The sequence below is a fragment of the Gorilla gorilla genome, chromosome 10 (assembly GCF_029281585.2).
Source record: "Gorilla gorilla gorilla isolate KB3781 chromosome 10, NHGRI_mGorGor1-v2.1_pri, whole genome shotgun sequence".
Classification (NCBI taxonomy): domain Eukaryota; kingdom Metazoa; phylum Chordata; class Mammalia; order Primates; family Hominidae; genus Gorilla; species Gorilla gorilla.
In genome coordinates, this window is record NC_073234.2 from 120,650,792 (window position 1) to 120,667,077 (window position 16,286).

At 43.0% G+C, this 16,286-nt stretch overlaps 1 protein-coding gene across 2 annotated transcripts in view; it reads right to left on the minus strand.

Moving 5' to 3' along the window:
• The window catches only part of APPL2 (adaptor protein, phosphotyrosine interacting with PH domain and leucine zipper 2), a 62,975-nt gene that overhangs the window by 42,605 nt on the left and 4,084 nt on the right, over positions 1 to 16,286 (minus strand). For both annotated transcript variants that reach the window (XM_004053800.5, XM_004053802.5), the window contains exons 2-4: positions 13,278 to 13,376; positions 1,787 to 1,846; positions 1,190 to 1,261 (exon numbers count right to left, since the gene is read on the minus strand). In XM_004053800.5, the coding sequence (XP_004053848.3) occupies positions 1,190 to 1,261; positions 1,787 to 1,846; positions 13,278 to 13,376 (231 nt within the window). The remainder of the gene's footprint in view (positions 1 to 1,189; positions 1,262 to 1,786; positions 1,847 to 13,277; positions 13,377 to 16,286) is intronic.

Below are 16,286 nucleotides of genomic sequence, written 5' to 3' on the forward strand. Positions count from 1 at the left end.
AAAAATACAAAAAATTAGCCGGGCGTAGTCCCAGCTACTCGGGAGGCTGAGCCAGGAGAATGGTGTGAACCCGAGAGGTGGAGCTTGCAGTGAGCCGAGATTGCGCCACTGCACTCCAGCCTGGGAAACAGAGCGAGACTCCATCTTATAAACAACAAAAAAAGATGGAACTATTTATATCTACCTAATTTTGCAGAGTTCTGTCCAGCACTAGTAGCATCTGAGCTCTTATGTTTTTTACAATTAGAATTTATGCACTTTTCCTATAATACCTGGTTTTGTTTTTTACAAATACTCCAAATGTACTATAAAATATAGCTATAAGAACAGTTGTATTAAACCCTTTGTAGTAAGCTAGGCATGGTGGCCCATGTCTGTAACCCCAGCACTTTGGGAGGCTTAGACAGGAGGATCCTTTGAGGCCACAGTTTGAGGCCAGCCTGGGCAACAAAGCAAGAGGCCATCCCTACAAAATTAAAAAATAATAAAAAAATATAAAAATAAACCCTTTGTAGTGGGTTGAACTGTGCCCCTCCCCTAAAAGATATGACCACCCAGAACATGTGATTATTTGAAAAAAAGAGTCTTTGCAGATGTCATGAAGGATGCTGAAATGACATCATCCTGGATTGTCACTAAATCCAATGCCAAGTGCCTGTGTAAGAAGAGAAGACACAGAAGAGGAAAAACATGGGGGGTAGAGGGGATGTAAAGCCAGACTGGAGTGATGCTGCCACAGCCAAGGAACACCTGGAGCCGCCAAAAGATGCACGAGGATTCTCCCCAGAGCCAACGGAAGCAGTGTGGCCCTGCCAGCACCTTGACTTCAGCCTTCTGGCCTACAGCACACTGGGAGGGGATAAAGTTCTGTTGTTTGAAGCTACATATTCATAGTAATTTACTATGGCAATCTGAGAAACTAATATACTCTCCTTTGGAAACCAAATTCTCAGAAATCTTTCTTTTGGTCTATTCTTCATATATATCGAAGCCATTCCCCTCAAACCAGAAACAAACATTAATAGTTAGTGTACAACCTCTCCTATGAAAGGAGCTTTGGAAGATCAACAAGTTGAGATACCTTCTCAGATATTTAAGTAGATATTTAAAAATGGAAAGTGGGCCAAAATAACAACAAAAGAAAGTTCAAGAAAGAATCAAATACAAATTTTCTATGTTGCTATCTTACCTCATCCACCACTTTGGAAAAATAGTGGAGTGTTGAAATTACTTCTTCATCACCTTTGCCAAGAGCAAAGTTCTAAGACCAAAGAATAAAAGAAGCAGGTGTTAAGTGAATACTAGGGAATTCAGCACGAAGCATCACCTGCAGAACACGACCCTCCACACCGACGTCCTTTCTTCTCCAAGAGCACGTCCTGTCAGAAGTGTCTACCTGAAGAGGGAGTCACAGCTATCCCCTTTGTCCTGCCCCCAGGGTGCACTCATCTGACCCTCCCTGGCCATTCCTTTCTGTCAAACATATTTTTTGACTTTATTTGAGTGTTTATTTCCTGGAATTGCTAATGTTGATTCACTTGTAGTTCCTTGGAGACTCGGAACCCTCAATGGCAGTTAATTACTTCTAGAGGCTAATTAGAATACCTCATAAAGACTGTGGGATAATCACTGATTTCAATACATCAGTGGAAGGGAAAAGACAAGACAAAAAAACTATGAAGAAAATGAAACAAATAATTTAGGTCTCTAAGGATGCCTCTGGATAATTCCACTTAAGAAAGTCCTGAACACAGCAGCATCATAGGCCACATAAATACCAAGTTACCTGTTTTTCATATGCCAGCAGTTGCTTAGAAAGCTGTTGTGTGGCCAGGCACATCTCATTCTGTGGAGAGAAGAGAAAAAGCAAGTAAGATTAGTCCAATGTATACACAGTCACTGAAAAATGCCATCTCTGAGAATCCCTTAAAAAGTAATATTGGCTGGGTCCAGTGGTGCACACCTATAATCCTAGTACTTTGGGAGATTGAGGCAGGAAGATCACTTGAGACCAGGAGTTTGAGACCAGACTAGGCAACACAGCAAAACTCCATCTCTGCAAAATAAGAACATTTTTAATTATCCAGGCAGGATGGCATGCACCTGTAGTCCCAGCTATTTAGGAGGCTAAGGCGGGAGGACCCCTTAAGCCCAGGAGGTTGAGGCTGCAGTAAGCCATCATTGTGCCACTGCATTCTAGCCTGGGTGACAGAGTGAGACCTTGTCTCTAAAAAAAAATTATAAAAGAAAAAAAAATCCCTTTCCACCGTATGTAGCTAAAAGAAAAAAGAAGAAGAAAGCATATGTGTGTGCCTGTCAAATAATAAAATGTTTTGTTCAGACATTTGGAAAACAAGACCAAAACAAATCAAAAGGTTAAAGCTTGTTATTTTATTTTTTAACCCTTTACAAATGACTGCTCCTTCTGGTCATTCAGTCCATAAAGAAATGTAGTGAGCAATTAATAATGTGCCAGACATTCAACAAGGGCACAGTCCCTGTCCTCATGGGGCTTTTTAGGGAAGCACGCATCAAAAAAATAGTTACAAGTGTGATGAGAACTGCAAAAGAAAAAGACTGGCTGTGTTGGGAGGCTCTGACAGACAGTCTCCAGGGAACAGATGTTCTGAAGACAAACTAGGAGTCAGCCATGGGGACGAGCTTTCCAGGAGGCGCCAACACGTGGAAGAAATGCACTGCCTGTCTGAACAGCTCTGAAGTGGAGTGTGGCTGGAGCAAGAGCTGTGCGCTTGGAGGTGATATCAGGCTGGGAATGAGGCAGTGGGAAGGTGTGCAGGCCCCCGGGGCCCAGGCTCACACATACTGGAAGCACAGTGGGGACTGAAGCAGCATATGACAAGGTCAGATTCCACCAGGCTTAGAACACTCGCTGGCAATGATGGATGGTAACAGAAGAACAGCTAAACCCAAGTATCCCAGAAAACCCTAGGAAACACTGCTCTTCAAGAGCTGCGATGCTCTGGGAGGCCTGTTTTGTGCCATTTTCACCAGCCCGTACTGCTCATTTTCCTCTCCTCTTGTTTATTCCTCTAATCTCTGGCTACACAGCGGTTTTCTACCACTATCCTCCTACCACTGATGTGGGCAGCCTAGAAAACTTGCCTTACATTTCTAAAGCTCAGTTAAAGCTTAAGATTCAGGGTTTATTCCTAAGGAGCAGAGCCACTGGGTCTGACGTGGCACAGATGATGGGAGGACACTGGCCTACCTCCTTGGCCTTGGCCTCGGCCTCCACTGGCTATTTCTCCTGGGGTTGTTGTTCCTTTAAGGCTAAGTCCTGAGCTCTGCAGGAGCTTATTTTATTTTTCCCAGTCCTATTTGGCAGAATACAGTAGAGCCAAGTCCTACCTTTTTTTGACCCTCTTCGCAGACAACTGGCCAACCTGTTCCCTGACTTCCTGCTCTGCCCTAAGGAATAGGCATTAATAGACCAGGAAACGTGGCTCTTTTTCCTCAGAAGAAAGTCAGACAAATACAACAGAAGTGCCTGGCTCTGACATCCTACTGGTATTCAATCCCTTTCAAAACTAACCAGAAAGGTGACTTCTAGCCACATAGTCAAGAAGTCAGCAAGTGGACAAAGCCACAAGCACAATGTCCTTCATTCAGACAGGAACGTCCAACAGTTCTTAGAACACAGCAAGCCCTCAACAAATGTTTGATGAATGAATGAATGAACAAGATTAGAAGATTCATCTAAATTCCAAGTTTAAAACAATACCTGAAATCATGGTGTAAGGGTTTTAAAATCCTTCCTAACTATACAAGGAAACATCACAAATGAAATAAAATACGAAGCAATTGGCCAGAGACTACTACCTGTCAACCATCTTTAGCAGTGTTGTTTTGAAGATCAGAGTGCATGGAAACAAAGGTCTTATCTCACTCACTGGGCTGATACTCAGCTATGACTGAAAATCTCGTGCTCCTTCTTTCTGAGTTAGCAGCAGATGGATTCATTCAAGCTATCTTGGCATGTGCCTGAGGGCAGCACCATGTGGAACATGATTTGCAGACCCACAGAATCATTGTAACAGCAGCTAACATTTACAGAGGGCTTCATTCATGCCAGACCCTATGCTAAATGCATTCTGTGCACGACCTCATCTAATTCCAATGACCCTGTAATGCAGGTTCTAATTAATAACTCCATTTTATAGATGAAGAAACTGAAGCACTGAGAGATTAAGCCACCTGTGCAAGGATACACGGCTGATGAGTGGCAGGGCTGGGATGTGAACCTGGAGCTGTCCGATTCTAAAATCCACACTCCTAAATGCTACTAAGATCCCAAGTTCTACCACAAGGCAGGAGAGGAGAAGGCCTCTGCTTTACACTAGGTTGGGCAAACTTTTTCTGTAAGGAGCCAGAGAGTAAATATTTTAGGCTTGTGGGCCATATATGGTCTTTGCCACAACTATTCAACTCTGCTTTGTAGCACAAAAGAAGCCAGAAATAACATATAAACAAGTAAATGTGGCTTCATTCTGATATAACTTTATTTACAAAAATAAGATGCTGGCCCAAGAGCCATGGATTACTGATCCTGCTTTGTCATCAGATGTCTCAAAGACCCATTCTTTTGCCACACCCTCTGCAGGAGGCTCTCTTAAGCTACACCATTTCAGATCCCAGGAGCTTCTACTCTTCTAATTCATTCTTTTCTTTATTTTACTCAACTCTAATATGTTACTTCCCCATATATGCCTCCTTCAGAGACTGGTCAACACATATACCCACCCTCTAGGCCTTCCAAACAAGCAGGGACCATGGGCCACTCAAATTCTTCCTCAGAGCTTACTGGCAAATGCTCCAAATGTAATGGAAAGACCTGCCAGGGAACTGCCAGCATCAGGCTATACCCAAAGCTCAAGGGGAGAGCGCTCATGTGCCACTCACACAGCCACACAGCTCCACCTCTGCTCAGGGAAGAAGGGGCACAGCATGCAACACACAACAGCTGCCTTCCAAAATGACTTCGAACAACCAGACTCTCTGGGTCTCTCCTAGGAATACCATTTGAAAATGCTGCATGTTTTCCTATGTGTAATATTTCAGGGTGCAAGACCAACTATGATTCTGTGCAGCCAGTATGAGTTCATCAGAAACCAACATGCTTACAACACAGCCTGTCACCTACCCTGAACAGAGCACATTGTGTGAAAAGTCTTTCAAAAGAAATCAACTTTAATCTTACTCATACTTAAGCTACTGTACACAAAGGTTGTATGAAATGCTTTACCAACATCAGCTAATTAATCCACGCCCTGTGCCCTGTGAGGTAAGCCTGCAAAAATATCTCTACAACAGGACTTGCAAAACTGGAGCCCGAGTGAGGAGTAAATATTAGCAATAACATCAATAAAGATAGCTGCTAACCCTGAGTCTGCCCTAAGTGCTTGATGTTGCTGTTAAATGTTTTTCATATATTATCACATTTAATCCTCACAGTGCACCCATGAAGTAGATACTATTATTATTTCCATTTTGTAAACGAGGAGACTAAGCTTCAGAAAGGATAAATAACTTTCTAAAGCCACATGACTAGTGACTGGCAGGCAACAACTTAATGCAGGACTCGAAATCAAAAGCTCATGTTCTGACTATTATGCTATTCCAATCTAAAGTCCAAAACTGCACCTACTCAATACTCAGGTGGGCAGGACCTGTAGGGCCCATAGATATGAACCTAAGTCCCACACTTTTCTAGTGGTAGAAGAGCAAAAGACGTGGGCTAAAATGGGAATTCTCAATGGAGTTCCATGAGCAGCGTTGTTTTGGGCACTCTGGGCCACTCTGGCTGCCATCTACACTATGCACCGCTTTGTGAGAAGCCCTGAAAGGACACCCTGAGGAGGGTTTGCTGACGGCATCTCCCATGCTCAACAGAACCTCCCGGGGCTGTTGCCAAGGCAGAAAATCAAGTGGCTAGCAAGCCTGAAAGGAAAACTGGGCATTTGGCAAAGGAATGTTTATCTTTCTGTAGCACAGAACACTAACTAAATGCAACTGTCACCCGAAACCCCCAAGGGCCTCTGTGCGCAGCAGCATCCACGGTGAATATGAATGGAGAGGCTAGAGAGTGGGGTGGAGGAAATCCACATCGATCTATACCAACTATTTGGCTGGAGATGTTGCCTAGTCACACTCAGTACCCAGTGTTTATCATAAAGCTGGCTGTCACGGGTCGCACTAGTTCAGGAGCCCCTCGAGACAAGATGCACACAGGGAGTAGTGAGGGGTGTGGCAAGAACGCGGCTGGAGCGTCTCGTGCGAGGCAGGCCACGGGGGGATGCCTGCTGGACCTGGACTTTATTCCAGCGGCAGTGGGAAAGCACCAAGGAACTCAGGCAGGAGTATGAGAAGCTCAGGCACGGGTGGAAGAAAACCAGGAGTGGTGGTGGTGGGAAGAAAACACTGAAGTGGGAGAGAGAATAGATGAGGGGGACTGATCAGGAGGCCACTTGGAGAAGCTGAGATAAACAAGGGTCTGAGCCTGAGGCAGACAGTGCAGAGCGGGGCATGGAGGTGTTCCTGAGGCAGAAACAGCAGGGTGTGGTGAGTGAGGAAGGCGGGGGAGTCAGAAAGAACTGTGCTGCCCATGTGGAAGGCCAGATGGAGAATGGTGCCTTCAGCCAAGGAACTGAGGAGGGGATATGAATTTGGAAATGACAAAAAAGTGTGCCGTTGAGATGCCCTTGCTTTTAGGTGGAGCTGTCCCAAATTCAGTCCTTCATTCAACACCTATGGGGCCAGACTGCTACCCACCAAATACTGAATGGGGCCAGACATGGTGTAGGGCACTGGCAACATCTAACTCTGAGCTCTGGGAGCTGAGAGTCCATGAAGGGACAAGGAGACCGCGTCATTACGTCTTAATTGCTCTGACCAACAAGTGTACAAGGCATTTGGGCCACTAGTGAAGGGCAATGGCACTTTGGCCAGGAAGGGAGAGGAGGAAGGAAGAAAAGCTGTCAGAGAAACTTTGTCAGGCTTGCGGTCAGTCTCAGAGGCCAGGAAGGACATCTGCCAGGGCAACAGGTTAATAAAGAAATAGGCAGCAGGAGTGGCAGAGCAAGAGTGGAGGGTGTGCAAAAGGTCTGGCATGTTCTGGAACAGCCAGCAACAAGACAAGAGGAGCAGGCTGATATGCAGCTCATGAAGGATTTAGCATGCCTTGCTGAGGACTTTATGCCTTTTCCTTGTGGTTAGAGAGAGCCCTGGAGGCGTCTAAAGATGAGGAGGTGACGGGAAGGTTTGAAGTAATCCAGCTGCGGTGTGGAGGAAGAATGAAAAGGGGAAGACGTCTTCCTGACGACAGGAACTGCAATCGCCCAGGGAGGAGCTAAAGCTAACTCTGCACAGTAACAACAGGCAAACGTTGTTTCGAATAAAGACCCAGAGTCTGGAAAGTGGCAAGGGCCAGAAAAGGATTCAGAAATGGCCAGGCAGTTGCTAAAGTGATCTTGCCCAGGGAGTGAACACAGACTCACCAGAGAAGGATTCCAAAGGAATTCTGCAGGACCCCAGGACTTCAGGGAACCACCAAGAACAAGGGGCAGAGCCCAGGAGGGGGCCAGGAGACAGCCTGTCAGAGGAACCAATGGAAGACAGTCTCGAGGGGGGTGTTATTAACAGAATCAGATGCTGCCCATGGGCAGAGTGGAGAGAGGCTGTGAGCCAGGCACTAAGCAGCCTCCCATGCAAAGTGGAGGCCAAGACCAGACTGAGGTGGCTTGAGGAACAAATATCAGATGTTTGGCGAGGAGCCAAAGATGGCACATACTGCTGTTCCTTCAAGAAAGGATGAGAGGACTAAACTTCTATTTAACCCAAATAACAGTGCCAGTGTACAGTGCTATTGCAACTATTATTATCATAAAACAGAAGACGGTTCTGTTCACACTGAGAGCACTCTGTGAGCAGAGACTGATCTTAGCATTTTACAGGTATTAACATGATTAACTCACAAGAACCCTCTGAGGTGGGTATTCTTATGGCCTTTGTTTAGCTGATAAGGTAACTCAGGCAATCAACTGATGATGGCTCGACCTGCCCAAGGTTACACAGCAAGCGGCTGAGCCAAGACTGGAACTCAGATCTGTGAAGTCCAAGGTCACACACTTAACTCCTGTACCTGAGTGAATGAGCCTCACCCAGAATAATCTAAAAGCAATCAATAGCTTTTAGATTGCTATCTGAAAGCTACCAATGCCAGCATGAGGGAAAGCTGCAGACCCAAGTGCAGACCAAGTGCAGAACCCAGGTCTATGAAGTCGTTACCAAGAGCCACTCACGCCCTCTGCTCCCTCCGACCTTAAGCTACATATGCACCTCCTCTCAGTCCCTGTCAGATAAGCCTCAATGTGACTGGTTTTCAGGGCTGCTAAAACACACTGATTAGAACATTTATGGATAAAAACTAATGAAACCAAGAAAGTTACTCTGGGATACAAAAAGGAACTGGGTCCTGCCTCTAACATATTACAAAGCTGTGGGCTGATAAACAAGGGTGGTTCTTCCATAATGACAAGAGGAGCCTCTAAAAGCTTACACTTCTTTGGCCTCTGCTGCCATTAATGGTGGCTAGCGTGTCAGTAGAGCAAGCATAGTGGTTAAGAGTGAGCGCAGGCTTTGCAGTCAAAGATCTGGGTTTAAAATTCTGCCACTCATCAGCTGTGTGACCTTAGGCAAGCTACTTAGCCTCTCTGAGTCTTAGCTTCCTCATCTGTAAGCACATACTATACAAATACCTCTCCTCTGTTGTGAAAGCTGAGTGGCCAGCCTAGTGCATGGCACTTTTATGTGCCTAAGAAAGGCCACTATTTTCACTCTTAAAACATGCAGCTGTGACCCTGATCTGCCTCCTAGGTGCTTCTCCCTCCCCCATGATAAAGTCACACTCCTGGATGCTCACTACTCTCATCTGGTTTCCCAGTCAGTACATTCACTTGTTTAGCTTGCTATCTATATCTTCATTCTAAAGAAAAGTATTTTTTTCTTTATATACCAAATTATGCATACTTTACTCCTATTCCCTCCCACTGTCTTTACCCCAATTTGAGAAAATACTACTCCCACCTCCAATTCGGGCTTCTAGGATCAGGAGTCTTAAGATCAACTTTCAGGATCAGTAGTTCTGTATTCTGAAAGCTTTGGTTAAGAACGACTGCAGACATGTAACTGTGTTAAATTAAACCTGCTTTGCTGAAGGAAAGTGAGAGTCTTAATCACGGTTCTCATTTCAAAAAAATTCCATCCCAAATTTACTTAAAAAAAAAAAAAAAGCAAAAACAAAACCAAAAAATCTCATACAAACTGAAGGTAGTAACTACAAAGGTTTGTCATCTGGTGGAAGAGAATGCCAGGTTACAATGGTTGCCATGTTTCGTGAATACCGCTGGGGATAGCCTTCCTGTCCTGCCCGCCAGGAACATTATTACCCCTGGCCCCACTTTCTCAGTACAACAGCTGAGAGGAGAAGCAACATGACCTAAATAAATTTCACTGTAAGCCCCTAACAAATCCATTTTAAAAGATTAGAAAATTTTAAACCTCTTTAGGAAAGAAGACTATTATGGCCGAGATGCAGAATGAAAATAAATATTAAATGTGTTGAATGCAAAATTTGAGCAGAATTAACTGAATATATATGCATATGCATCTATTTAGACATAACTGAAGTTTTTAACTTATTTAGCCAATAGTTTGAAAAATAGACTGTTCTAAGTAACCAGGCTCTTCTCTGTTAATGCACTGGAAAGGTATACTACTTCTTTCATTCAAAGGACCCACAATGGACTATTGCCAGATGTGACTCCAGGGACTACTGTAAGATGCTGAAAACAGCTTAGAGCCTATAGTTTAATTCTAGAGGTTAAGCCAAACAAAATTTAAAATTTCCCCAAACTAGCCACAATCAGCAAAACTGCTCATAGAAGTTTTCCTCTAGTTTTTCTTGTTCTTCCTCTTTCTAAAACTAAGGTCTCTGAAGGGCATTCGCAATATCAGCATCCAGAAATATACTGTGTAGTCTGATTAAAATATCTTTTATGAACACATCATTTATCAGCAGCGTAAGCCTACTTTTGAAAATATGATAATGAAAAACTGTATCTTGCGGAGAGTCTGTTTTTAAAAAGGAAATTATAAAACTCTATCAATCAAATTCAACATGCCTAGGTGTAAAATATTTATGGAATAACGTGCAATGAAACCAAGAAAACATAACTTTAAGGGAAAAAACGTGAATGAAAACACTGAGAAATATACTATCTTAAAATATATATATGAAAACAAACAGATCAAAACGGGAATCAGAAAAGATTTCTTTCTTCAATTAAAAACAAAACGAAACACCTAAGCTTTCAAAGAAACCTGAAAAACCAAGTGTCCTTGGCCCAGCCAATCTGAACACAGCTGATCACTGCTTGACTGTGTCTTTGAATCTGGCAGCACTAACCAGACATTCTCACCAGCCTCTGCTGCAGGAAACGCTGAGGCAGGAGGAAGGGTTTCTGGCCAGCAGGAGAACCCACGTGATGATCATATGCTGCGCATTAAAAGCTGGGTTACAGCCTCTAGGAAGGAAAGACCCACTTAATTTTGGCAAAATGTCGTTTTCTGCCTCAACAGAAAAAAATGCATGAGACAGTGTTTGGATATCCCCAAGTAGATGATTCTGACAGACACCGAAAGGCAGAACAGAGACTCCTCAGAGTGGCAGAGACACAGTCTCTCACGTCTTGGGTTTTTAAGCCTTAAATAAGAGACAAATCACTTAGTGACGAAATACAAATTGCTGAATAGCAAGCAATTTCAGGTATAAGCCCAGTAAGAACATTCCTGTTTTCTTAAATCTAGAATATTTAGGGAAAAATACAAAAACAAATTAAAAATTGACGAAGTTCTCATTTCTCTAAATTCTGAATGTCTTAACAAAACACATAAAATCACAGGTGAGCACATAATTCTTTTGGTCATTAAAACTAGTTCTAGCTACTCAGAAGGCTAAGACAGATCACTCGAGGCCAGGAGTTTCAGACCAGCCTGCGCAACATAGTAGGACCTTATCTCTATCAAAAATCAAAAAGAAAAAAAATTAGCTGGGTGTGGTGGTGTGCACCTGTAGTCCTAGCTACTTAGGAGGCTGAGGCAGGAGGATTACTTGAGCCCTGGAGTTGGAGGCTACAGTGAGGTATAATCATGCCACTGTACTCCATCCTGGGTGACAGAGTTAAGACCCTGTCTCTGAAAATTAAAAATAAAAAGAAAAGACTCTAGTCCTTTTTTTAATATTTACAAAAATTTTGTGTAGATACAGGTCCTCACTATATTGACTAGGCTGGTCTCAAACTCCTGGCCTCAAGCAATCCTCCCGTCTTGGTCTCCCAAGTGCTGGGATTACAGGCCGGCCCAAAGCTAGTTCTAATTAATAAGTTACACTTATACCTTACTGCATAGTTTGCCTATCTATATCTCCAGCCCTGTACTCTGGATCTGAACTTTCAACAAGATCTCTTTATCCACTTTGATGTCCCATGAACTCCTCAAAATCAGTGTTTCCAGAGAGAATTACAGTTGGGCATCCCCATGACCGATACGCACTCACAGGCACGCACACACACACATACGCACCCTGCGCCTCTTCCTGTGTTCTCCCATCTATCCACCCTGCCGTTCCAGATGAATACCTGAACATCATTCTTGATTCATCCTTTACCACCTGACCCCTTCATACCCAATCAATCACCAATCCACCTCCTAAATACTTCTCAAGTACAGCTGCTTCTTTCCACTTCTACTGCCACCTCCCCTATGCTTAGGAGTGAAGAGTCTCAGCTTGGCTCCAGCTGATTTGCTCTGCCATGAATTAAATGGGCGCACCTGGACAAGTTTCTCACCATCAGAATCCTTAAGTCTCCCAACCAATACCATAGGCATAATAACAATAACAATACCCACCTCAGAGTTGTTAGGGGAATTTAAATAAAATAATCAACATAAAAGCCCCTGGAAGTCCCTGGATTCTATTAAGTATTCAATAAATCTCAACCCTTACCATCACCCTCCTTTTGTGTGCCCAGCACAACCCCACTAGGTTAGGTGGCTCTCCTCCCCTGGCCCCTGTAAGGCTCTCTGGTGATTGCTTTGTCTGCCTCCCAACCCAACTGTCAGCTCCCCAACAGCAAGGACTGAGTCTTATTCCCATATGATGGGAAATGACTAATAAAACAATGAGCAGTAATATGAGTGGTGAACCTATGTAATAAGAAATGACTATATATATTAGTAAGAGCTATATACTACTGAATGTGGTATAGGTTAAGTACCCTGCATCTGAAATGCTTGGGACCAGAAGGATTTAGGATTTTTTCAGATTTTGAAGTATTTGCTGTATCAGTCGAGCTTCCCAAATCCAAAACTCCAAAATGCTCCAATGAGCATTTCGTTTATGTGTCGTGTCAGCACTCAAAAAGTTAGATTTTGGAGCATTTCGGATTTTGGATTTTCAAATTTGGGATGCCCCATCTATATTCCTTAAGAGATTATTAATGAGAAAAACATCAACACATAAGATTTAAGTCAGCAAGGAATCAACAATGAAAATGATCAGTTACCATAATATTGTGATGTGTTCAATGCTTTGTAACATAAAGCATTTTATTTTTAAGTAACTCATACATCTTCTCTTAGAAAGCAACATACATGGGCACTTCGTGACGTTAAAAAGATTCACTTTTGCTACTCAGCAATTTCTTTTGCATGGTTTTGCAAGCCAGAGATATTTGTTCCACAAAACAAAGAAGCCACCCGATAGTTTCAGAACTGTGACTCAAGTCTTTTCAGAGGAAGCAGTTGAAAAAACATCTCTGCCCTCCCACACTGACATCTAAGACTCTGCCCATTTATGAAAAAGACAAAGAGTATGTGTCAAAATACTGGACCCACTTATTCACAAGTAGGAAGAGGAGACTCAAATGTTTCCCACTGGGTTGAATTTAAAAAAAAAAAATTAGGAGCAGTTATGTGGTCCATCTCTAATGGTTCTAATTAAAGAAAAATCACTCTTAAGCAATGAGAACAGACTGTCCCTAGGTTTTTGAGGTGAAAAGTAGTGAGAAAACAGTTCTGATTTTGTTTCAAAATCTTAAATGATGTTTTTCGGATTCCAATTTCTCAACCTCTGAGGGAAGTTCAGGATGAGGGGAGAGAATGCCCACTCTGCGGTATCCAGGTGAGGGGTGGCAGCATACCTGGGCTCCATAGACGCGCTGCATTGCCTGGAGCAGCTGGTTGGTATAGTCTGTGAGGGTGCCAGCATCTTCTTCAAACACGCTCAGTAAAGAGCGAGTCTGGAAGAAAAGAAGAAAAAAGGTCAATTTCATTTCTAAGTGGAAAAGTTACAGAGGAGGAGGAAGATCCACACACCCGCACATGCAGAAACCAGAATGGGAGGAAAGAAAGGTACTTGTTGGTTCCCTGGCTTCTTTTATTGATAGTACCAGTACCATTTGATTCCTGGAGCTCTGGTTTAGAACTCGCTTTCTAATCCTTTAGACTACAGTGTCAGGGCAATTTCAGAATTGGAGCCAGAAAAGCCAGTTTTTAAAAGATTATGACTGAAGGGCTATTATCTGTTCTGACTTTAGCCCCTACCTAAGCACCAGTAAAGTCTATCCAATAAAAAAAGTGTTTAAAAGGGCAGCCTCTCCTCTCAAGTCCATAAGATAAACACAGGCCAGGCCTATCTGTGTACCTGGGGTGTGGTCATCTAGCACAGCTGTAGTGTGATCATCCCAGCAGGAACCAGCAGTCTGGTTTTTTGTAATCTTGGATGTCTTGCAGGAGTGTAGGAGTGTGCCATTCTTTCCTCTTATGGTACTACAATTTCCTTGTTTCTTTTTCTTTCTTTCTTTTTTTTTCGAGATGGAGTTTCGCTCTTGTTGCCCAGGCTGGAGTGCAATGGTGCGATCTCGGCTCACTGCAACCTCTGCTTCCCGGGCTCAAGGGATTCTCCTGCCTCAGCCTCCTGAGTAGCTGGGATTACAAGCACCCAATACCACACCTGGCTAATTTTTTGTATTTTTAGTAGAGACAGGGTTTCACCATGTTGGCTAGGCTGGTCTCAAACTCTTGACCTCAGGTGATCCACCCACCATGGCCTCCCAAAATGCTAGGATTACAGGTGTGAGCCACCGCACCTGGCCTGCTTGTTTTTAATTATATTTTATTCAACCATTTTCAAACTCACGGCCAAGAAATTTCACATCCCCTGGGCCCACCAGCAGCAGCTCTGGACATAAAACTCAAATAGCAACTTAATAAGAATGCTAGTTTACCGTTTTTAGGAAGACAAACTCCTCAGTGCTCAGAGAGCAGCTGAGCAAAGTCATAAGCTGAAAGGCATTTCCTATCATTTTCATCCACAGTGCTTAGAACACAAAAAGCACTAGAGAAATATTTACATACTGGATGGTGTATGAACAAGAATCAAGGTGCACAGAGGCAGATCTACTCAAGGGATTTTCGTTAATATGCCCAGCACAGTGGGAATTTAAAGTACTATGTTAGCAATAATTGGATCACAACTTCAAAATATAACCCATTAGGCATAGAATGAAGAATAATTTCAGGAATGCCTTTGAGGTGATATCAAAGCACTTTACCAAATACAACTTACTAAGGCTCATTATTTCCCTGCAAATAAATTGCAATTCCTCCTTTTCTTTTTCTAACTTATTTCAGGTAAGGGAACAGTAACTGACCCCAAAGCACCCTCAAAAAACTAGAATAAGAACCTATGCATTGGGATCATTACCTCACACCACACATGCTCTACCCAGACTCTGCTCCAAAACTCTGATGCGCTTCACAGCAATGCATGCTTATCCCGCTTTGCCCAGTCTTCTGGGCTAAAAACACCAGGACGAACGTACTGTCTTCAGTACCAATGCTTATCCATAGAAGAGCCACTGTGCAATAATGAATAAGGAAATTGTAACATCATGTTTAAAAAAGCTCTCAGTGAAAGAAAAACAACACAGAATTCGTACAGTGTATAATTTGTGTTAGAAGAGCTCTCTGAACTTTCAAAAATTCATAATCACAGTATGAAATACATCAGGACCTGAACAAAGGTTTTCCCAAACAATATTTATCGATAATATGCATACACATTGTGGCTTTTTCCTATTTTAGTCTATTCCATTTATAAACAATGGTGGTTGTGACCCACTGGATTTCATAATCTACTAATGGATGTCAACCAGTAGGTTAAAAACACTGATTTAGGAGAATGAGAAGTGATATAACTGGATTGTGGCTAGTTTTTTCAAAAATACTACTATGTCCATTTAGCTAAATCCTGTTTATTGCATTTAATACTCTAAGGGATAAAAACAGACTGGAAGAAAAGAGGTAAAAAGGGAAAGAGAGGGTTTGCATGAATGTCCTCCACAAAGAGGGTAGAAAGAAAACTAAAATTACCACTTACTCTGTACCACCTATGTGCTGGACGCTGTGCTGGGCACTAAACATATGTGACTTCATTTAATTCTTCTAGCAACTCTCCAAGGTAGATTCCATGGTTCCATTAACCTCATTTTACTGATGATGAAACTGAGGCTCATCAAGGTTAAAAAATGTGTTCAACCTCCCACTGTAGGAATGTGGCAGGGCTGGGATGTAAATGGGTCGGCAGCACTGAGGTCACCAGCAGGGTGGCTCTCATCAGCGAGCATGATCTTTGGTCCACAGCGTACAGCCCTGACTGGAGGCAGGACAGGGGCAGACTGGAGCTGGATGCTACTACCATGTTCCTGCCCACAATACCTGCCAGAGAACTACATCACAAGTGTCCTTTTTCCTTATATCGTGGAAATGCGACTGTGATGCCCATTAGAACTGACAGGGAAACTCTGGTCTTCCCTTTTTAATTTAACTTGGCAGTGATCACCTCTGGAAAAAATATAACCAGCTACCTTGGACACTGGCTATCCTCATTTACTATACTGTGTCTGCTCAAACTTTGGTTTGGAACAACAGAGATATTCTGAGACATAAAGAAGGAATGAGACCAAGAATAAAGCAAAGGCACACCAGTAGCTCAAAATCCCACAGTCAGAAAGACACGGTCAGAAAGACACTGGTATATCTCACTTACAAAGATAACAACAGCAATCATTTATGGGGTTACTATGGCATGCCAGCATGGAGACACTTTACATATGTTATTTGTTCTTCCTAACAACTCAACTAAATAG